This window comes from Columba livia, chromosome 11, assembly GCF_036013475.1.
Source record: "Columba livia isolate bColLiv1 breed racing homer chromosome 11, bColLiv1.pat.W.v2, whole genome shotgun sequence".
Lineage (NCBI taxonomy): Eukaryota > Metazoa > Chordata > Aves > Columbiformes > Columbidae > Columba > Columba livia.
In genome coordinates, this window is record NC_088612.1 from 12,895,771 (window position 1) to 12,917,565 (window position 21,795).

Genomic DNA, 21,795 nt, shown 5'->3' on the forward strand with positions numbered 1-21,795 from the left:
AGTTAACTTCACACTATTCACAGAATGGATTTTAAAGTCCCTTTTAACTCCAATTCTCAAAATAATCATTTTGTCTGAAGATCCTGATGGTAAACCTTTGCTGGATTACTTCTCCCAGAAAGAGGCGCTTGTCTTCCAAAAATGAAGACATTTCTCTCGTTCTCGGGCCATGAACTGTGGTCTGTGCACTGTGCTTTAACCCTCAGCACGTTGCCTGTGCGTCTATAATTGCTTTTCTGCTTGTATTGGTCCTTGATAGTGAGTTTAAGAAGTCTAATGGCGTGAGACATGGAACTGGCAGGAGACATGGAGCTGGTCTGACTGCAGACCAAAGGTACCACCCGTCGTCTCTGCCGCACTGACCCACAGAAGCCTTTCACCAGAAATATGCTACGTCACCCAACACTCTGCTTGCTGTGGAAGACATTATTTCAATTAAAAAATGAGGAGTTTCACTTGGCACCTGTTGGAACAAACTTCTCCAACTGAGCTGACATCACACCAGCAGGAATTGTGTTTTTAAATTGACAAGAGGTTGTGAGTGTTTACTTTCTGGCCTTGACTTCTTGAATTCCTTGAAGTTATGTTGTAGCTCTCTGTACTGCGTTGGCATTAACTGCCCATGGAAAGGTTGGCTTTGCCAAGGGGCTCTCCCAGGCGGAACTCGATGAGAGTGCAGCCAGGGGACAGGAATGCACGGGGAGCTTTTCTAATTCCCCACGCTCAGCCGTGCTCAGCGCTGCTCTTGTCCTTGCTCGCAGCAAGAGGGACCAGGAAGGACGGCAACCATGATGCCCTGCAATGCAGGCAGGGTCTTGCTTTAGCTTTTATATCAATTGTGAAGGTGAGAATCACACAATCTACTTTACTATACTAATGATAAGCTGTTCATCCAAGGTGGTTTAGACAAAGAAGACTAAAGGGTCTGATCTGCAATGCAACACTACAGGGAAGCCAGAAGCATGAGGAAAAATAAAGGAATATGGGTATTTACTCCGCAGAGTCCCAATGTTTTTGTTTCTGGCCATGTTTCTGTACTGAACAAGCCAGCCCTGTGGTTGCAGACACAGGCCCACATTACTGTGCTGCTGAGGGCAGAGGGTTGATGGATTTCTCCCCGCTCCACCTTCTCAGCCCTCTCCCTTCAGGGCTTGACGCCGTCCCAGCTGTTCCAGTTCAACCACGGCCCTCCAGCTCTGACGGCGACAAGAACCACGTCTGGGGAGGGGGACGCTGTGCGACCAGCAGTGAGCGGGAGCAAACTGGGGCAAACTGTCCTGGCCCCCCCGCCAGAACTGCGCTGCGTTCTCCAGCACTGCACTCACACAGCTCGGCGCTGCTGAGAAAGAAGAGACGTGTCCTGAGCGGGCCTTTGCTGGTACCACTCTCGGTTTGGGAGATTTTTAATCAGCTCTTCAAACATTCAGGCTTTCTGATACATTTCAAAAGTAACAAAAAAGTGTTTTCCTACACAGATGGAAGGTGAAATGAATCAAAGGCAGAAAGGAAGCCAATAATACCAGGGTGAATGCTATTCTAGCTATATAGCAATATAAAGAAAAAAAGAGATTGAACATGTATTGCCAAAACAAGTATGGAAGATGTTATTTTGCTGTCAGAACCAAGAATGCTCAAACCTAGAACAGAATACATGTGGACATGTAAAATTAACATGCGATTACCGCGATCGAGCAAAAGACCACAAATGAAATCATTAAGAACTTTGGAAATATGACGTTATGTTTTCTAAAAATACATAAAGTTGGAATAAATGATACAGCTACAAGATGAACTGCTGGAGTTGCGCAGTTCTACATTCAAGACTCGAGTGACGCACGCAGGGACTCCCCGGCTGGCAGGGGTGACAGGCTGAGCCACTCACGTCAGAGCAGCCGAGTCCCACCCAGGAGACTCAGAAATGAAAATAAACCCCCATGGGTTGTACCTCTGCTCCATGCAAAGACTGTTCATGCCAGAGTGTTTGACACTTTTAGGAACTTACATTTTGAAGCAGGTAGACTCATTCTGCAAAGAAAGCTCAGAATGATAAATACCAGACTTGCAGCACATTAAAATATTAATATTTAATATGTTTACTAAGCAGTCTCTGTTATTTTTGCTGTGCATCTATGTAGAACTAAATCCCTCCATTTACATTTTTATTTCCCTCACTGATCTGATCGTCACAACACAGATACAGCTGTAAAGTGCAATGTATGCTTTGGTTTCTTTAACTAAAGAAGCACTTTGAGAATGGTTTTTGCCAAAGACAGGACCATGTGTGTAAGGACACTATTGGAACAGGTGATCTGCTCTTCACAGGCAGAGAAAAGCGATGAACTACTGAACAAAAACCGTTTCATTCTGCGAGACTAGTGAATTCTATTATGTCAATTACTTGGAGAAATTTGGAAGAATTCCGCATTAAATAAGGATTTACTGTTAAACTAATTAAAAATCTCAGATTTACGTTGTAACAAACAACTAAAAAATAGTTGGCAAACCATGTAGTAATTCAAATACAAGCCGACCATTTTCAAAATCTATAAATATTTCCAGAACCATCTTATCAACATAAAAACAGGAAGGAAGGGGGCTGGTTACAGGGTTCACACGCTGCGCAAAAGCATATATAAAGGTAATGTTATGTACATTTTATTTCAATAAAGACATAAGACAAACAGCGTAAAGATGCCCAGATGCCCTAAAGATAAATACATTTAAAAGATTCTCATTAAAATGAATCTGTAGTATTTCTTTCCTGCAAGCAAAATACCTTTCTTTAAATACAAAAAAAAATCAGTATTCTGAATTACAAATGTTTTCACTTTTTTGCAGAAAATCTGCCATGATGATTTTTTGTTTTTTTAATGAATAAGGATTTTCCACAAAACAGGCTTGCTCTACATGCTAATTTTTTAAACAGTTCAGTGACACAATGTGCTAGCTACATACACAACAGATAATATAGTAAGAAAACACTCAACCTGATGAAAAGTTAAAATCTTCATTAATACACTGGAAAAAGTTGACATAACTCATGCCTTTTAAAATCAAAAATACAAAAATTAAATGTTTTGCTAAAAAGATTTTCCTTATTTTAAGGACTCATTTGAAAATGAAGCTGCATGTAATTTGTACAATAAAATTGTACAAGTAAACAGGTAATATACATAAAAAATTAATTGACATACCTCTCAATTATCAGTTGTCCACCTTTAATTTCCAATACTGTACTTTCTTAACAAGCATACAAAATATCAAACTTCTCTTTAGAAAAAGTGCCATTCTGTGACATCTTTTACACAAAACCACTCTGAGCCTGTGGCGTTAATGCAGTCGAGAGGCGAAGCATCCTGACCCTTACCAACACTCCTTTCCATAAAAAGCCTCCAGCACAGGAGGGTACACACCAGTACAAAAATATCGGCCTCTGGCGGGAGCTGCACCGGGACCACGGCTCACAGACCATTCCCACAGTAAACCAGTCCAAGGGCAGCTGGGCCGTCCTGCCAGGTGCAGCCATGTCCCCCGCCCCGCCAAGCAGCTCAGAGCGCGACCCCGCGCACACCGGGGCCGTTGGAGGGAATCGGGACCCACCTGCGCTCCCTGCGCAGCCCAGGGATCCGTCTCCACCGGCTGTGCCGCCGCGAGCTCCCGGTTGTCCAGCGCACACGCCATCACACCGCTTCCCAATATCCTACCAGGCATTCTCAGAGTCTTCTTACCTAGCCAGTCTCTTGATTTTTTTTAAAAGATTTCAACTACAGTAGAATATTACAGAAAGAAAATATAAATGCGGGTTTTTTTTCTTTCTAAATGAAACTTACGTGGACTAAAAGTAGAGAATACTTTTAAACAAATATACAGTATGCAGGCAGACAAAGCAGGAAAACGGCCATCCAACTGTTTAATAAAAAAAACTAAGAAAATGTGGCTATTTCCAGAAAAACTATGAAGCGCCTCAACTAAAAGGAATGCATAATGAAATTCTAATCTAATACAGGTCAAAAGTGTAAAAAGGTTATAAACCTGAACAGGAAAAAGAAAACAACTTTTACTGGCCATTCCTGTTGAAATGAGAATCTGAAAAGTAACAGAAAAGTGGCTACAAACCCACTTAGAGCACCGAACAGAGAGAAAATAAGAGTCCATTTTCAATCTCTGTTATATCATAAAATCCTGTGTTTCTACAGGTCAAACTGCTGGTGGCAGAAACAGAATTCTTTATAAACTGCAGATGTCCTGTACATTAAAAAATTTAATTGGAGTCGCACTAGTTCTAAAGACTGTTCTGTTCTAGCCTACCTACTGCGCTGTACTGGATTGTTCTGAATGGATCCAACCTCTGATGCACAAAGTCTCTTTCTGTAACCCTTGATTATTTTTGGGCACCAAAGATAAGAAAAGCAAGACGGGGTACAAAAATGCAAAATTTCAACAGTAATGGCAATGTTTTGTTTCAGTCCAAAAGGGTCCTGCATTTTCTCCCCCTTCAGTAATTCGAGAAAAGGCTTTAGTCTGGGGGTAGCAAGTCATGCAAGCGAAATCTGTCTCTGATGTGAGGTCGGACATCTTCGTTCTGGAGGAGAAAAAAGAAAAGGTGCCAGTTTTAGGAGAATAAACACATCTATAGATCAGATTTTAACAGGGTCTATTTTCTAACACCGCTATTTCAATACAACAAAATATAAGCCATGAATATATGTAATTACAAGAGCCTTACAGAAAAAACTATGTAACATTCACAAGAAGTTAGGAGTAATTCCTGTGCGTTTTAAGAACAAAGGCACACATCACAGCCAACAATAGGCATTATTTAATCTAAATGCCTACAGATTCTCAATTTCATTATAATTGAGGTTACAATTCTCCATTTTTTTGATCCAAAGCAGTTAGAAATAATGATGTCCTGTCTTTTACTATGTAAATAAGTCCTTATGCATACTTGAATTACTGCCCAGAGTATCCTTTTCAAAAAGAGACATACGTGACTTAGCAGTCTACATCTCAGCAACTCTGAAAATCTCAAAATACATGACAATACTTAAAAGAGCGAACTAACATATTGGGCAGGGGCCTGGGGAGGAGCCAAGTCAAGGAAACACTTACCAGCTCTACAAGTTTCTCCAGAAATGGAATCAATTTTAGGAGTTCATTGTCATTTTTATCCATGAACCAGCTTTCTATAGGAATTCCATTTGAAAGCTGAAGTAAAAATTAAAAAATCATCAACACATGATTTACAGTTAACTTACCTAAGAATATTGTGAAATAGCATTTTTGGGAAATATGTTTCCAAGCTAGAGTTTATTAATATGTACTTTTCCTCTAAAGTTTGTATTAATTTCCAAAATATCTCTTTCCTTTGCATCCATCACTATAAACATTTCCACATGGAAGATGAAACAGGACTAGCTCTAAAAGCTCTACTGAACTGAAAAGCATTGGTATTTTGAGAAAATGTGATGTTAAAGCACACGAGGACACTGACAGTGTCCTGGCTGTACACAGCTTGTGCACATGAGGGCTCTTCAGAAATGCAGAATGAGAAATAAACCTGACTGGTCACACAGTCTGCTCGTGTAACAAGGTGCTCGCTTTGCACTTGACCAGATCTTCATAAAAATAAGAAAATATGAGTAAACCTGTGTGATTTGTTACAGTTGGGTTCATAAACTTAAACACAAACCTGAGCACATAACTTAAACAAGAAGTTAAATCCCACTGCAGCGTTTGGCCACACTGTCAGGAAGGTTTTACCGTACCTGAGGAGTTTGCCGACAGCAGTATCCTTACCTGATAAGCAAAGGCTTGTGGTGAATTGTCAATTATGATCGTTTTTGAAAGATCTCTGCCAAGAATGTTTAAATCTTTGATGTAATTTCCTTGTACACAAACACAATGCTCACGGAAAAGTCGATGCCTGTGATTGAAGTAAAATACTTGTTAATGAGACAAACCACAACACCAACATTGCACCAGGGAAGAGTGAACTTCGCCAAATGTTACCCAGGATTTTCTGTTCCGATCCACTTAACTCCTTTTAAAGAACTGTCCCCTTTTTTCCCATTCACTTGTGAGCTTTTTACTGGTAAAATCACTAGTTACGGTGATTCGATATTAACCTAGTTCTGCAGGTGGCTGTTTGTATTTAAACAAAAAGCTCAGCTCAGATGTATCAAATATTTCTCAACGCGCTCTGGCTTTCTAACCATTTTTGCAGCTGGATTGACAAAGGAACCCAAAATACTCAATGAATTTGCAAGGCCCCAAGATCAGAGATTAGTTCTGCACAGGAGCCAATTTGTTGGGGTTTTATTATTCCTTTATTTTGTTCCAGCTGTTCCAGCACACAGCTCCCCATGCCACTGCATGCTGGAACACAAAGTATCACAAGAAATATTTCCTTTTTATGTTACCTCTCTTTGCAATTAACCTATTTCACTTATTAGAGCTTGAAAAAACCCTCAAGGCCAAAACATTCCATCAACTTCTTCCTTTCCAATTAGTCTACTCCCTTTTAATTTTTTACAGAAGAAATACATAGTAAATGGATGGATAGACTAAAAGGACTGGATTCAAAAATACCAGGAATAAAACTGGAATTTCATGGAATATCAACGTAATTCCAATTTAAAAATTAATTGTAAACCAGACAGATTTGGGGTTTTACAGAGCTGTATTACAATGCTGTTTTTAAGGCTGCTAATATTTCAAATGAAGTTTTTAGAAGCGGTACATAGTGTGCTTAATTTCCTAAAGGCCTTGAGTTCCTGATGTTGCTCTGGAGGGAAATAAGCTGACACCTGGGCAGCCAGCAAATGTGTGTGTGTATATATACACACACACACACACATATACATATACATATACACACACATATACATATACATATACATATACATATACATATACATATACATATACATATACATATACATATACATATACATATACATGAGTGTGTGTGCATATCTATATCTATATCTATATCTATATCTATATCTATATCTATATCTATATCTATATCTATATCTATGCACACACATATATAGTGTGTGTGTATATATATGTATACCTAGATCCCATATCCCATATACCTATATATATGTATACCTAGATCCCAAGTCCCCCATGCAGTGCTGACATGCCCCCCGTTGGGCTCCTGGCACAGTAACCCTGCCTCACCACCAGCGTTTCCGTGGCATGTGAATCACAACCAAATTCATGCCTCACGTGCACCTTCCTGCGCATTCTCATCACACTGCTTGTCTGCATGTTTTATTATCTTTTTCCTGTTCCTAACGCAGTTAAAACTGCAGTTCCAAATCAGACATATTAGGTTCTCGGAGGCAGGTTTTTAGTGCCAGGGGTGCACACTTGGCCTCATTCTCTGTGCATGCAAAGGCCTCGCTCGCTCGTCTGTCCCGCTGGCTGTGCGGTTCAGCTCACTCGGCTATTCCAACGACCTTTGCAAGTCTAGTTTTGTTGGCCTGTTCAAAACGCAGTGGCAAATGAGTTTACCAAAACTCAGCTAGGATTCTGTTGCACATGCCACATTAGCAACAAGTAATATGATGACTGTTTGTGGATTAAACCCAGCAAACAGTTTATCTTTATGCTCCTAAGGAAAATGAGTTACAATGTGCCTAAGCTATCATGGGAAAACAATGGATGCGACTGCTGTCTCAGTCAGAATGGTAATTTTATTACAGGTGTAAAGAAAACTATGTTTTCACTGAAGAATATTACAACAAAATGAGGCAGAGAAGTGCTTTGCCAGTGGTGCCCCAGGTACAGAATTGTACAGGTCTGACTCTAACCAAGCCCAGGTGTTTCCTTCCCTTATGGACACCCTACGCGGGGTGAAACCCCTCTGTGGTTTCAGCTTTCCCACGTCACAGTTCACCTTCCGGATGAGAATAACGTAAAGAATCTCATCTGGCAGAATTTCTTTATGCCTTATGAACTGTTCTTGAGAAATGCCAGTCGCTTCCAAACAAAGCTCAGTATTAAAGAATGAAAAACCAAAACAACTTTACTACGAACCCCACAAACAAGTTCTTTTGAGATTGAATAAGAAATAAAAATATGCTGATTGTAAAGATAACTCTACAATTCCTAATTTATAAATAATAAATCAAGTTTAAATAGTTTAACAGTAACCTAATGCTCAGTTCCTTTGCTTTACCCGTAATGTAAATTCCAAAGCAGCTCAAACACGTTTGATGCCGTGAGCAAGAATAACTTGCTACAGAGAACAAATGGGATGATTTTGGGCACAGGGGCAATGTAAAGCTCGTGGGGTTTATCTGATCACCAAGGCAACAATTCAATCACTTAACTTTTCTCTCACTCTTAGACCAGACAAAACCACAAAGATTCCGTTTAGAGAGACACGCTGCAGTAACGAACACTTCCTTTCATCACGTTTGTTAGGAAATACTAGTTAGTTTGCTTACAACAGGTATGTTCATAGTTTTCCATTTTTACCTGACCAGTTTCTTTTTAGGGTCTAGTATGTTCAATAGCTTGTCTGCATACACCTTCTTAGAAGCAGTAAAAAGAATGATCTATGGATAAAAGGGGAAAAAGTAATTATTTTACAGGTAAGTATGTGAATATAGTTTAGAAGTGAGATTAAAAGGTAATGTCTAATTGTTTTTACCTCATAAATCTGAGACATACGTTCCAGGAATTCTCGGAAGAATGGCCTTAACCGGACATAAACCTGAAACAGAGATGGACTTTATTGAAGATTCAAAACACTGCAGCTATCACCTGCACTACTAAGTATCAGTTTGTCAAGATTAGGTCAGAGTGAGCAGTATGAATAAATAGCAAATATTAACTTCCTACAGAATAATAACTCAGCTTAAACAATATTAAATTAGCTTGCAGCCTAAGCACCTGTAATTCAAAGTGTAAGATGATAAACACAGGCTTAACAGTTTCACAGGAAAATCTGATGGAATTATAAATAATTTCAATTAAAATATAAAAAGTTGGACACTCTCTAAGGAAAAAATGAAACTGTGATACTGTGACTAAACATCTTGAATCAGTTTTCACCAGCTGGGCACCACCAGTTCAATTACTAGATAATGCGTGCGAGCACATAAACTAAATAATATTCTTAATAACCTTCTTCCACTAAGAATTACACATTGAATATGGGGCTGTCAGGAGCGATAAAAAGAAAAGGCTTCAGCTGCTTCCAAATTTCCATAAATTCAAATGCCAGCAGCACAGAACTGCACACATACATGAATTATTCTCTGCAAAATCTTGTAGGCTCCTGAGAAGAGATCCCAGGTTAGGAGACTTCTGCATCTCTGCTTTAACTGCAAACACCTGACTGGGGTCTCAGCTGGCTGAGCCGCAGCTCGGGGTGCCGGCAGATGTGCAGGTACACAGCCAGCACTGTCCTGCTCCTGCGGCACCAGTTCCATTGGGACTGGGACAATGCTCTGCTGGGGGGTCTGGCACAGCCCTGAGCTGCTCCAAGCCCCAGCGGGGACAACAATGGCTCGTGCTCTGCTCACCACCCTCTGGGGCAGAGATCGCCCACACTTAGAGTACACAGTTTGGAGGAAACAGTTACTAAAATATCCCAAAAGAGAAGGAAGCATACTGAGCTTGTAATTTCAACCAAGGTAATTTCAGCTTCATCAATTTTTTTAACAGCCAGTTAGGAATAGGCTTAAATGCACCTTCAGATCACAGTAAATCTCCACAAAGGATCTATATGATTGCACTGAATTGTATCAAATTTTTACGTGGACCAAGGAGAAAGAAAAGGGGGATAGTTTAGTTTTGTATTACTTCATATTGTTAACACATGCTGCAATAGATCTTGGTCATTTAAAGGAAGCACATATTTCTAAATGAAAGCGAATTTAATGATTTAGCTTAAAATTTGGTAAAGCGTCTATTTCTATCCTGAAGTGTCTGAAGATCTGAATATAGTTTGCAGACGTACTACAGTAACGCTTTAGTTTTCTTTTTTTCCGTCTGCACTAGGAATAGTCACCAAAAGCAGAGAATCTGGGAACAGGATCTCTGGTTCTGGTGTATGAAGGCCCGTTCCTTGACCACACAGACAATATGCATTTCCCTTCTCATTCTGGCAAATCCAGGATCAAATCAGCTACCGAGAACAGTGTGGAGAGGCTGCAGCCAGGCACTAAATAACGTGCAAGTTGCTGTAAATTCAGCGCAAAGCGCTCGCTCAGTATGTAGCAAGCACACGATGTGACCAGCAAACCTCCCTCCTTGGAACACAGAGATTAAGGGGACGTGAGTTTTAATTTGCAGGTGCCAAAAGGATTATTCTGTTTGTAGCATTTTTCCTGAGTAAATATTTACTTTATTGCAACCTAAATCTTTCTCTTCAAAACTAAAAAGTCATAGAAAGGATTTGAGTGTTTTCACTGCACACAAGATTAAGAGTTGCTAATAATGGTATGTGAAGAGGATGTTATTCGGTTCTAAGGTTTCTTCCAGAGCTTGATTTCAAATGAACAAGCCTATTCTCTGTTACGGAAGAAATACAGATGTTATTTCAGAAACAGCCTCTTCAACATGTCTCCTACAAACTCCCCTGGCAACCGAAGCAGTAAGATATCTGTTGATATTTCAGCTGCCACTAATATAAATAAAGCTGTTTTCTATATAATTTATTGCTCCTTTTAAATCTGAATTGAATTATATTGGTCACAATGGCCAGTTAAAATAATTTTAGAAATCATTCAATTAGATCAGAGAACAGTTCTGGTTGCTCGGGTTCCTCGCGTGTACACGCCCTGTGGGGTTTATTTTTCAGTTTGTTTAGCCTGCGGGTAATTGCAGCATCTTTGTAATGTGGTCTAGTTTAGGTTACTGCCAGGCAGTGATAAGTGTGTATCTATCTTAACACAATATCTATTTTAATATCAATCTTTCTCTAAGAAGTTCACATGTGAATGTAAAGAAGAAATCCAGGGAAAATAATTTCTCTGTTGAATATGTGTTTCTAATCACAGCTTATATGCACGCACATAAAATTTAACAATAACATCAATGGCAGATTCACTGGTTTGCTTTTTCTGGTTTGTGACATTCTGGCATCACATAAAACCACCACACCATTACACACAGCTCCGAGGAGCTGACACAGAACCCCAGGTAACCAAAGAGAAGAATTAAGTAACCAAAATAGAACAAAACACACCCATCACTCTGGTGAGCAGATCTAATGTGACAGATAATTTTTGAAAATACAGATAGAAGTCTAATAATAATTTTCTCCATTTTTAATTCCTGAAAGTTTGTCAGAGATCCATCCTCAAAAGTGCATAACATATATAAAAAGCCCCTCAAAGGTTTTTGGTGTTTTCTTTGTTTGCTTTTCCCCATCCAAATGACCATCATATTCCATTGTTTCAACGGCAACAAAATCTAAATGTGCAAAATCAAAATTGTCATTCAATGCCTTCCTCGTTCACAATACAAATGACTTTAATTCTTTGAAGGTGAAATTGGAAGGAAAGATTATTCCTTTCATGCACTAAAAAACCCCAAAGATGTGTGTTCCACTTGGTGTCCTAGTCTCTGGAATGCCAATAAGGAATTCCGGTGTACCTGTGATGTGTCTCTGTCGCTCAGGATTTGCCATCATTTCACAAGGTGAACACCAGAGAGGGCTCAGTTCACCAGCCATGTGAAGCTGCACTTACCACTGCAGCACAGCAGGAGCCCCACTGGCCCCACATAGCCGGGCACTCGCTGGACCCTGGGGATGCCAGAGCAGCGCCAGAGCAGCACGAGAGCCACGGGACCCCGAGCCCGGCAGGCTCTGCCGCAGGGCCCGAGGGCATGTGCAGCTGCCTCCCTTCAGCCTGCCCCACACACTGCAGGCCTGGCTGCAGCCTGGGCTTGCCAGCTAAACAAGCCCAGCTCATTTCCCACTGAACCATGTCTTAAGTGATTCAAGATGAAGATTGTCTCCTAACCAGACAGAGCTGCTTCAAGTGCAGCCAGCCGTGGCTCTTCAAGGGGCAGAATTGCAATTCGAGAGGTTCTGCTGAACTAAAACTGTCTTCCCAACCTAAGACCAGATTTTTCTGGATGCTGCCTGAGATACACGACGGCTTCCTGGCTTTCAGATCCAAAGCTGGATGGCTCTTCTGTTACTGCCGAGGAACAGACAGAGGGAAGCTGGTTAGAAGGGAGAGCCAGAATTCACAAGTATTGTTTATTTCATCCCACTGCCGTAACAAAGTAAAGCACCTAGGTCTTCATCAGTGACAGCAAGACAGAATACATGGAACACTACGCTCCATCACCTACAACTGACCGATGGAGCTCCAGAACATCTTTCAAGGATCACAAAGACCAAAGGGAATTATTCTGTGATAGATCCATAAAGATGCATTTCCACTGAAGAACTGAGCAAAATGGAATATAGTGATCAGGAGAGTGTGCTCAGAGGCAGTGGCTGACCTTCTCAAGGCTGTAAGAAGCTGCTCCTTGGCAAAACCAGCCCAGACTACAGAGAGAGCTACGAGAAAACTCAGCCAGGACCCACATAGTAACTGTACAATGCCATTAAATAAAGCTTTAGAAATCTTGTAAGTCACTTTTTCCATTGACTTCCATTTCCTAAAGACCAAATCCCAGATAGATCTCAGCATAAACATGCAATCACTAAAAGGACCACAGTTATAGACAGAAAATACTCAAACCATACTGTAATCTTGTAAGAGAAGAAAGGAAAAAAAAATGAAGCTTTCATCTTCCTGATTCTGTTAGCAGTGTCAAGAACCTTCAAAGAACTAATTCTAAGGCTCCTTCCAAGTTCAGCCTGGGTGACACTGTGCATGGCTGTCACCAAATAAGAGATTAGATAACCCATGTTTAAAAATTATTTCAGCTTTTGCGATGCTAAGGGTTTTTATATGCAACAGTGAAGAAAAACATCTTTTAAATCAGGAAAAGTACCTGGACAAGTGGCCTTTTAAGGTGCCTGATGAGTGGCTCATTCTCCAAAGATACTACAGTGAGGTCCGATATGGTGCGAACTACATGGTGAGGAAGCTGCACTTCCAGGTACATCACACCAAAGGACCTGGGAACAACAGCCTGTGTCAGTGCAGCTTCTTGGGTAGTTGCAGGAAGAGAGTTCCTCCTTCCCACGCTTGCTCCTCTATGCTATGTCAAGATAAAACACACACAACTAACACCGCCTCCTAAAGCAGAACAAAAACCTAAATTCAGCAGTCTCCACAAGACAATCAAAAATCACTCTAAGTACCCAGCAAACTCTCTCTGGGAGTGAAGAGGCAGAATGGGCACTGGCAAAGTGCACGGTAAGGCTAAGGATCGAGACAGTGCTGGTCACCGCCAGGCTCTGAAGACGTCTGCTGGGTGGAGAGGAGCGATCGGCCAGCACGGACTGGCTTTCCCTGTGAGGGAAGGAGCGATCAGCATGGACTGGCTTTCCCCGCGAGGGAAGGAGCGATCAGCATGGACTGGTTTTCCCTGCGAGGGAAGGAAGGGAAGGAAGTGAAAGTCGGTGAGAAGCTGCCCCTGGGCAATGATCCAGCTGAACTCCAGGCGCCAGGAGAACAGCTGCTGGCAGATCGCTGTGACAAGGACGGCTCCCGCGCTTGCAGCAGTGAGGTTTGCGACCAGAGCCAGTGACTGACCCCACCATATCGCAGCGGCAACGAGCAGGATCTCTAACACAGGACAACCCGCTGTGCACAGTGTGACACCTGCAGGTTATCACCCAGGCAGCTGTGAAATGCCAGGCAGCTGCTTATCTCTCTTTAAACAAGATGATAACAAATATGTGCAGCAAGAATTCATACATTAAACAAAATTAAAAGGTACATATTTTTCTATGCACACTAGTTACCTGGTAAATGACATCTTGAAAAAGAACTGGAAAAGTGAGTGCAGCATCTTCTAGTTCATTTAGACTACAGTGCACTAGTGTTTCATCCTAGAAAAAAAATTAGATGGTATAAAAGAAAGAGAAGATTGTGAAAATAATGTTGAAAATAGAAGTAGCTTTCTGGATTTTTATGCTCATTTTAACATAGATTTGTTTAGTCAGGAAGATTTATTTTAGTGCAAGTGCTGTCACGATTGAAAAAGAATTCTTAGAATGAGTTATGCATTTCATTATTCTTGCAGTTTTCAAAATATTTCATTTAGAATTGTGTGCTAGCGGTATCATTATAAGAAGATATTTTAATTTTTTAGGCTATCCTGTCATTCAGTTCCAACACTCTATCCATTCACACGACCACTAGAGGACACACCAATCGATTCTCTTCATGATAAAGTACTGTTCCTGACTTCATTAACAGGGTCTGAAACAACTTTCAAAACTGAGAGACTAAAATAAATTATTATAAAGACAAATATATTTTCTATTAATATTTTTAAAAGTGGATTTGTGCCCTCTAAGAATAAGAATTTTCTAAGAATTAAAAGATTCATTATTGATCAATCTTGATGCAAGACATATGAAGCTGAATTCTCCTATTTATTACATGTTATCTTTTCCCACATTTTATGAAAGCTTTATGGGGACAGACAACTCTTTGTTTGAGACAACGAAAAGCGTAATGCCTTTTTTTTTAAAACAGGATGTTAAGTATTCAACAAATATAGCAAGCATTCTGTTCTTGCCACTATTATTTTTTTAAATGTAGACTACAACCAAAAATACTAAAAATTGGTTAACAGACATCAAGACCTTTTTGTTTAAAGCAAACATTACTAATTTCAGCCACAAACAAAATAAATGAAATGCTACATAACCCTTGCATTTAGTTATGTGTTTATAAAGGTATTTACCAAGTCTAGAACTAATGAGAATTCTGGTGTGCTTCTTGTTTTCAGTGGAAGAGCTGGCTTCCTGTTAAGCTGTTCTTCTGTTAGTGGTGGAACATGTTTGATGAAATAATATCTGAAAAGAATACAGATTTTGCTATAGAAATGCATATACATTATTTAACTGGCAATGTTGTAGTTCAATTTAATATTTCAAATATTTAAGGCTGCACAAGAAATAAGTATTTTAAATTGAAAAAAAACCACATCAATATACACTTTTTTTTTTAAGTTAACAGCATTTGGAATTCATTACCATAATATAAAACTGTTCCAACTTAAATGTCTTAATCCAATACCCAACATTATCAATAAATTTTCAATACAAACATTAGCACTTACGGATCAAAGACTTCCCAGTCTTCTTCATAGGTGGCTTCTGCATGGGCTGATGAGTAGCCACTGTCTGGAGATACTGGTGCTAAAATTCAACGAAAATTGACCGAAACAAAAAAATAAAACAAAAACCCACAAGAGCTAGTTTTATTAGTGCAGTTTTTAAAAGTGAAAATTTGCACTTGATACCCGAGTGCCTCAAACAACAGTGCAAACAAACCTCCCTTCAGCTCAGCCCTGAGTTCCCCTGTGTCACTCTGCGCAGCCTGGCAGCAGCCAGCCCAGCACCCCGTGTCACGGCACCCACAGAACGGCACGGCGTGGCCGAGCAGCAGTGCCTGCGTGACACAGCATGGCATCCATACAGCCCTGGGGGGATGGACTGGATGCACGTTCCAGGGGTTTGCAGTGACCAAGGGGCCCTTCTGACGCCAGAACGTTCCAGAAGGTCTGGAGCAGACCTGTGGTCACCTCCACGGCCAGGAGATCTCAGACCCCCAGCACCACTTACAGAATGTCCTGGGAGGATTCAGAGCACCGGTAAGAATTTGATGCTGCCCATCCACAGAGAGGAGAAGCTGAATGTTGTGGATACAATTTTTGTCAAAAAATACGTATGATGAGTCTTTTGGAGGATATGTGGAAAATCAATGTAGGATCTGTATGTTTCTGACTCACTTCACAATGTTGTTCTAATGTAAGATATTGAAATGGTGCACATTTCTCTTTGTGATCTGCAAGTCTAGTATGGCCATTTTTAATATGGGGGGGGTGGGCAAGGTTCAATATTAATAAAAATTCTTCTGGAATCTTTGTTTTCATTTGAAGAAATATTACAAGGTCAACTGAGTTATACTGGGAATAGACGAGACTTGCCAAAATTGTGTCTTTGGTGCATAAAACACGTTTGTCTGTTGAACACAAAAGTCACTATTAATACTGTTTGCATGCCCCAAGAAAAGATGAAATATTAACTTGCACAAAATTCAGGTGCTAGGATTTCCCTAAGAGTACAGATCACAGACACCTCCACTACTCGAGTCCCAGCAAGCCCACGTTTCTTACCTGTGAGCGGTGGCAGGTCCCGATCAGTTGTTTCCTCCACCTCCTCCAGGCCGTTGTTGACAGCGGATCTGAGCTGCACTGCCTGGCTGCTGTACGCTGCTCCGTTGGTCGATGTTGCAGTACTTGTAGTGATCTCATCTACCTGCTCCATGTCAAGCTGTTTGACTATTTCTTCAGCTTCAACAGCTTGGCCTGGAGAATCTGAGCCCGATGTTCCTGCAGGAAGATTTCAGTGCACTCATAGCCAGGACCCTTCAGCTGAGTTCCCCAGCAGAATGCTGGTCATCATTATTAACCACACACAAAATAAGTTTCAGAGTAATTGAAGATGGCTGTGTTTGATTCAGGTTACAAAAATAAGAACCAAAATGAAGACCATGACAAATGTCTTTATGTTTGGCACAAGGAACTTAATATCTTTTTTTTTTCTTTTTTTTTTTTCTTTTTTTAATAAAAGATACACCACTAGCTATTTACACTAGCTATTTACACTAGCTATCACTAGCTATTTCTGATGCATATAAACTCACTGCTTCTTTTATTAATGATCAACCCTTCCAAGTATTAAGGAGGCCTTTTATTTGGTAGTAGTTACTCTTGATCTTGGTCTGTGTATCACCACTCAAAACAGCTTTTTCTTAGAAACAAGCAAACCAACCTATCATTCTTAGCTTTAGCAGTACTAGCTTTTAAAATAATACTTACCATTTTTATTTGCTGGTGAAAAAAAATTGAAAACAGGAGAAAATATGGTTCCCAGTAAGGTAGTTCGTGGGGGGCTGCCAGTGGTAGGATTATCTTCTAATTTTCCATTTTGCTTTACATGTTGGTTTGTCATTTCATAAGTTCCAGCTTCTGCAAAAAGAAAAAAAGGTTAGGAAGTATAATACCATGCTTCTGCTTTTCAGTTACATCCTCTCATTGTCATTATTTTCATTATAGGAAAGATCACTCTTGCTCATGGTTCAATTTAGTTGACAAAATAAATAGCATAAGTATTTAATTTATTTTAAAAAGCTAGCAATTTAGTATTGACATAAAAACAAAATGCCAATTTTTAACACCATCTTAAGGTTAACACTTCAAATTAGGAAGCCCTCATTGTTTATAAAAGTATGCTCTAGATTAACAAACAATAGAAGTTTCAGTCCTTTCAATGGGCTTGCCAACAGAAGACAGAGGTGGGGATGCTGTGCACCTCTCCCAACAGCCAATGTCAGTAGCAGGGGGACTCCACTAGATGGAAACAAGAGCAAGTGTCAGAGCAGCTCCAGTGCCTGAACCTTCACTCTTCACCAGATCGAGCTCATAGTTTATTCTCCACATATCCACACACAGTTATGCACAGACACAGTTATGAAGTCAAATAATTTTTAGTTATCATAGGTAAAAAGGACATGAAATTAAATAAATCTCCACATTATAAAACATTAACACATAACAATTAAGGTTTCCTATAAAATTGCATGTAAAGTACATCCTAGAACTAAAACTTGCCATCTCATGGCTGAGATCCAAGACATGGTTCTGAGACTGAAATGCAAGAGAAGATCTTGAGTTCCCAGTGAGGAGGCCGGGCAGTGTGTGTCCATCCGGAATGCACGCTGTGCACACGCACCGAGCAGTGCTCTGGCAGCTCAGCTGGACAAGCCCTTCACACTGCTAGCACTTCTGTGAAGAATGCAGAGGGTGCCGGCTGCACCTCAGCGCCTTCGCTAATACAGAATACCTCAACCCAGAACTTGGTGGGATGGTCACACGGGTTCAGTGTGCTCTACGTGCACAGGATCTCCAGATGCCTGTTATAAGTCAGTAGTTTCTCTCTCATCTTTGAGCATTGTATGTGTGCATCACACTGTCAGTGGGTGCGTCTCTATTACCTCTCCAGGAGAGAAAACAACTTCAATGACAGCAAACATTAGGAAAGGGGTTCCTCCTAAAGCCATGTGTGACACAGATACCTGACGGCGACCAAGCAGTGATCCTCTCACACTGTGGCCATCGCTCAAGTCAGTCACTTGGAGCTCTGTCCTTTACTTAGATACTGACGTTGCAAACCTTGTTGGACTATGAAATCTCTGAGCCTTCTGCCTTGCTGACAAACCTGGCAGAAACCAGATGATGGATTCCAGAGTCACTGGGGAAACGGGGAATGAAGGAACACTGACAGGCAGCACAATCACCTAAGTCCTGTTTCCTTACAAAAGAAGTCCAGAAAAATGGGGGCTTAAGTCATATTTAGAACCACAGCTGATACTCTAAATTAACTGACCACTTTATCATGTCAGTATTAGAGATACTCAAAAAGAAACAGTTTTCACAGGGAGGTGGTCAGACACTGGAACAGGGTTGTAGAATCTCCATCCTTAAAAGATACTCAAAACTTGCCAAGGCTGGAGCAGCCTGATCTAACTGCACAGCCAGGTCTGGCTTCCAGCTGGATCCACTCACTGGGGAACAGGCGACCGGCCAGGTCTCCTCCTATGATACTATCACAGAAACCTGCCTATGTGTTTGACAAGTGCTTTCAATATCTAAGGACATCTGGTTACTTCCACAAAGCTCATGAGTTGGGAAGTTACATTTCACTATTTTTTTTGTGAGGAAAGGAGAAAAGAGCTAAATCAAATAATTATCCTTGGCTTTATAGGATAATAAAAAGAAAGTTAAATCAGTTCCAAAATAGCTGGTCATGATCACATTTCCAGCTTGCTCTTACAAAGACCCAGTGGGTATGCGTCTGAGAAGTAATGTAACTGTTGCTTCAGTCTTAGAAATCTTGTTTTGCTGCTATTAGCTCAGCCTTGTTCTCACTGAAGTCAATCACAAACCCCTTCACAGTCTCCACCAATGAAGAATGGCCTGTACCAGTTAACAGCAGTAAGACCTCTCAATCACCACCTGCTGCAACAACATAGGATTAGCATATTTACAAACCTCCATTCATCTGATTTTTCCGCCGTACTCGAGAGATCTGTTTATTAGGCTTTTCTCTTGTTTGAGGTGTGGATGTAATCAAGTTGTTATCTATATCCCGTTCAATTCTACTTCGCTTTGCAGGATTTTCTCTTTCTTCCTTAAAACAGGAAAAGGGGAAAAAAGAAACATACTGAAGAGTGCCTCTTTTCTCCATGGAACACTACCAGCAAATGTTAGCTGTTAAGGAAAGTTTCACAAAAGATCCATTTATTGTTCCGCTTCCAGGTGCGGTATATGCAACTTGTAGCTGGCCAGCTGGAATTTTAAACTAATTTAAACTGACATAACTCAAGGTAAATAGCAAAGCATTAGGAAGGAAACTGTACTTGGAACTTCTGTAGTGGAAAAACTGCCTTTAAGTACTATTTCACTAGATAGCCCTTTTATAAACATTTAAGCGCTATGGAGTTGGGGAAATGGAGAGACAACTATCTGAAACATGATTTCTCTGCCTGTTAAATATACAGGATGTAAACTGTACAACAATACTCAGTATGAAACTTGCTCACTACATAAAGTGGCTTGTTAAACTGTATTGCAGTGTGTGACTTGCTGCTATTCCATCCAGATCAGACAGTACATGACAAAATGTGGCTGGTAAAAATGTTGCAAACAGCGGTTAGGACCCAATGATTCTTCTTACCTTCAAGTAAATTACTGTCCTGCCCTGTGGCACTCACATGAATGATACAGAACTGAACATGTTTGCATATTTTCTGTGCATGACTATATGTGTAGGCACATATTAAAGACAGGTTTCTCCCCTCTTTCTCCAAAGCACCTACTACTACTTCATAAAATGGCAACTTGAACCCTAATGCACGACCAGAGAGAGCACACTGAAATGTAAGGTGTGAGGCAATGCAAAATAAATTGAATTAAATATCCAAATAAATAAAAAGGCCACAGACCATAACAAAGTTAATTAAAATTTCAGTTTTAGAATTACAATATTACCCTTCTGGAACAGCAGTTCCACATCTTAGAAAAAGAAAAAAGTGGTTTGCATGCTCCAAATAAATCTTTTAGAAAAATTAATCTGAAGTCCATGCTAACAGTATCACAGCTAAAAGAAATACTAACGAACATGGAAATGTGTTGACATCCATATGAGAGGACAAGTAAACACCACTGATCCCAAAAGCCTCCTACTGGCAACATCCTTGACCAACAACCTTGCTAAGAACAACCTAATTACTGCCAATAGAATAAATAATACTGTATATACCATAAATCCACACAACAAGAGAAAACGGATGGCTCACTGAATTGATCAAAAGAACAGTGAGGCATCTCATCTTCTAGGTCACTCAAGTGGTCAACACCAGGTAAAAAATTAGATAAGTTAATTAACTTCTAAAAGCTACCCACTGGCCTTCATAAAATGAGTTGCATTCTCATTGTGCTTTATGGAAAACAAGTGTAGAAACATTGAAAAATGACAATGAAAGCAGGATATGTGGCTGATGGTATCGGCAGAGGCTCAAAGAATTCACTAAGTCTAGAGAGCTCTTTTCCAGCAGCAGAGGAGCCACCGTCATGTGCTGGGAAATCTCACGCTGCTGTGCCCATGTGGTGTTAATGTTAGATAACAGAGTTCAGAGGTGGAATCACATATGAAGTTATTGAGCTATTTGGTTTATACACTGAAAATTTTATTGCACAGATATAGAAAGATATATTTTCAATGTATTTATATAATCTATTTGAATTATCTGATCAATTCAATACAACCTATTACTATGAATAATGGTACCATAAGGAACATGGCAATGTCTACTGACATAAAACATTTTGGTTGTTTTCAGAAACCATGTACATATTAAGGAATGGCCTAAACTGAGACTAGAATTAATGACAACACCTTCAAAGTCAATTCAGTGCTGGAACCCGCCAAATCGAACAAGTTTAGAGTAATTTGCAACAGCAAGTTCTGCAATATTTCTGACATTAACATTTAATAATTTTCACAGTACTTTCTGTACGCACACACGTACCAGTTCCTCTGGTATATTGGATTTGTCACTGTATAAATGACAATGATAACTATGTGCTCCACACTGTTACAGGGGCCCTAAGTTAGTGAGCACCCTCCAGATCAGACCCACCACCATCCACACCCAAAGAGCCACATTTTAGTCTCTGGTACTATAACTAAAGAGCTTTAAGTTTTTTTCAGGTTTTGTTTGTCTAAGGAATATTTCTAATATGACATCTTTACAACACCACATAGATGACCCTGACTGTGATCAAAACTGCCCAGATATACTCATGATTAAGCCATTGACTGCTGTAAATTCATCAGAGCTCAGTGGTGGCTCAGGCTTTAGCGTACCCATGAACGAACTGCCGGGCAAGTTGTGCACACCCACTGTGTCTGGAGTCGGAGGTTTCCATGGCAGCCACAGGACCACTTTGTTAAGTCACAAGCGCGCTGGCAGCCAGCTCAGCACTGTCACTGTCCTGCCACCAATGCCACCACAGCCACACCACGTCCTGCCAGAGCCGCAGGAGAGGACAGGGAAG

At 40.4% G+C, this 21,795-nt stretch overlaps 1 protein-coding gene across 4 annotated transcripts in view; it reads right to left on the reverse strand.

Annotated features, from left to right (window-relative positions):
- Positions 1-1,371: 1,371 nt before the first annotated feature.
- The window catches only part of CTDSPL2 (CTD small phosphatase like 2), a 41,229-nt gene continuing 20,805 nt past the window's right edge, over positions 1,372-21,795 (reverse strand). For all 4 annotated transcript variants that reach the window (XM_065076855.1, XM_065076852.1, XM_065076853.1 and 1 more), the window contains 11 exons: positions 19,228-19,366; positions 16,996-17,145; positions 16,291-16,506; positions 15,232-15,310; positions 14,854-14,965; positions 13,904-13,990; positions 8,672-8,734; positions 8,497-8,576; positions 5,800-5,926; positions 5,113-5,208; positions 1,372-4,582 (listed from right to left, as the gene is read on the reverse strand). In XM_065076855.1, the coding sequence (XP_064932927.1) occupies positions 4,517-4,582; positions 5,113-5,208; positions 5,800-5,926; positions 8,497-8,576; positions 8,672-8,734; positions 13,904-13,990; positions 14,854-14,965; positions 15,232-15,310; positions 16,291-16,506; positions 16,996-17,145; positions 19,228-19,366 (1,215 nt within the window). In that variant the 3' untranslated portion in view covers positions 1,372-4,516. The remainder of the gene's footprint in view (positions 4,583-5,112; positions 5,209-5,799; positions 5,927-8,496; positions 8,577-8,671; positions 8,735-13,903; positions 13,991-14,853; positions 14,966-15,231; positions 15,311-16,290; positions 16,507-16,995; positions 17,146-19,227; positions 19,367-21,795) is intronic.